The sequence below is a fragment of the Canis lupus genome, chromosome 4 (genome assembly GCF_003254725.2).
Source record: "Canis lupus dingo isolate Sandy chromosome 4, ASM325472v2, whole genome shotgun sequence".
NCBI classification, from domain to species: Eukaryota; Metazoa; Chordata; class Mammalia; order Carnivora; family Canidae; genus Canis; species Canis lupus.
The window spans coordinates 10,185,776-10,186,945 of NC_064246.1; the positions used below are offsets into that span (position 1 = coordinate 10,185,776).

General features: G+C 46.2%; 1 protein-coding gene across 1 annotated transcript; it reads left to right on the forward strand.

Annotated features, from left to right (window-relative positions):
- Nucleotides 1–472: 472 nt before the first annotated feature.
- LOC112660906 (60S ribosomal protein L37a-like) lies at nt 473–813 on the forward strand. The gene has a single exon (XM_025448647.3). It carries the CDS (start codon nt 488–490, stop codon nt 758–760), a length of 273 nt encoding a protein of 90 aa, XP_025304432.1. The 5' UTR covers nt 473–487; the 3' UTR covers nt 761–813.
- The last annotated feature ends 357 nt before the right edge of the window (nt 814–1,170 follow it).

Genomic DNA, 1,170 nt, shown 5'->3' on the forward strand with positions numbered 1-1,170 from the left:
TACTTGTCACCAGCTATTGATTGGAAGTTCCAACAAATCCCTCAATGGGTTCAATTAATTTGCTAGAGTGGCTCACAGAACTCAGAAACACTTTACTTACTAGAGTACTGGTTTATTACGAAAAGATATAAGTCAGGAACAGATGGAAAAGATGCACAGGGCAAGGTCTAGGGAAAGGGTGTGGAACTCCATGCCCTTTCATAGTGTGCCACTCTCCCCAAATCTCCATGTGTTCACCAACATGAGGCTCAAACCTAATCACTTTGTGTTTTTATGGGGGTTTCATTAAATAGGTATGGTTGATTAAATCATTAGCCCCACAGGGAGGTCACTCCCTGATTTAGGCTCTTTTTTGGGGGAATGCCAAGGAGAAATGAAACATGAGGGGCTGGCCCAGCACTGAAGATTGTTTTCCCTTAAAATCAATTCCAAACCCTGGGCTTATCCTGGATAAGCCTCTCTGGGCTCAGACCTGGTTGGTGGCAACATGGCCAAACACACCAAGAAGGTAGGAATCGTGGGTAAATACAGGACCTGCTATGGGGCCTTCCTCAGGAAGATGGTGAAGAAGATTGAGATAAGCCAGCACGCCACGTACACCTTCTGTGGCAAGACCAAGATGAAAGGGCGAGCGGTAGGCATCTGGCACTGTGGCTCCTGCATGAAGACCGTGGCCGGTGGCGCCTGGACCTACAACACCACTTCTGCTCTCACAGTAAAGTCGGCCATCAGAAGACTGAAGAAGTTGAAAGACCAGTAGAAGCTCCACCATTTGAAACATTGCTAGCCTATAATAAATGGGTTAATTTATATAATAAACAAACAAACAAACAAAATTGGGTCCTTGGGGGAAACAGATGGATAGGATTGATGTATATTTGGAATTTATTTGGACTCTGACCAAAAACTACCGCAGAACTGACTTTCAAGTAAAAGAGGCATTTTACCTCTCTCTCTGTCACTGTCCTGGCCATAGCAAGAAGCAAGCTGATAGGAGGAGTGGCCCCCAAGGATGAAGCATTCCATGGTGCTTTCTCCTGCTCACAGAGGGCTGGGTGCCTAAGTACCACCCAGGGGACCTATGCGTGGGGCCTCAACTTCCAAGAGCTCCATCCTCTGGCTTGTTCTTTACAATACATTCCAGAGTCATGATATGTCTCTCAGAAAGGA

Coding starts and splice junctions, on each gene's coding strand:
- LOC112660906 (XM_025448647.3), top strand. CDS start 488: ATGGCCAAACACACCAAGAAGGTAGGAATCGTGGGTAAATACAGGACC.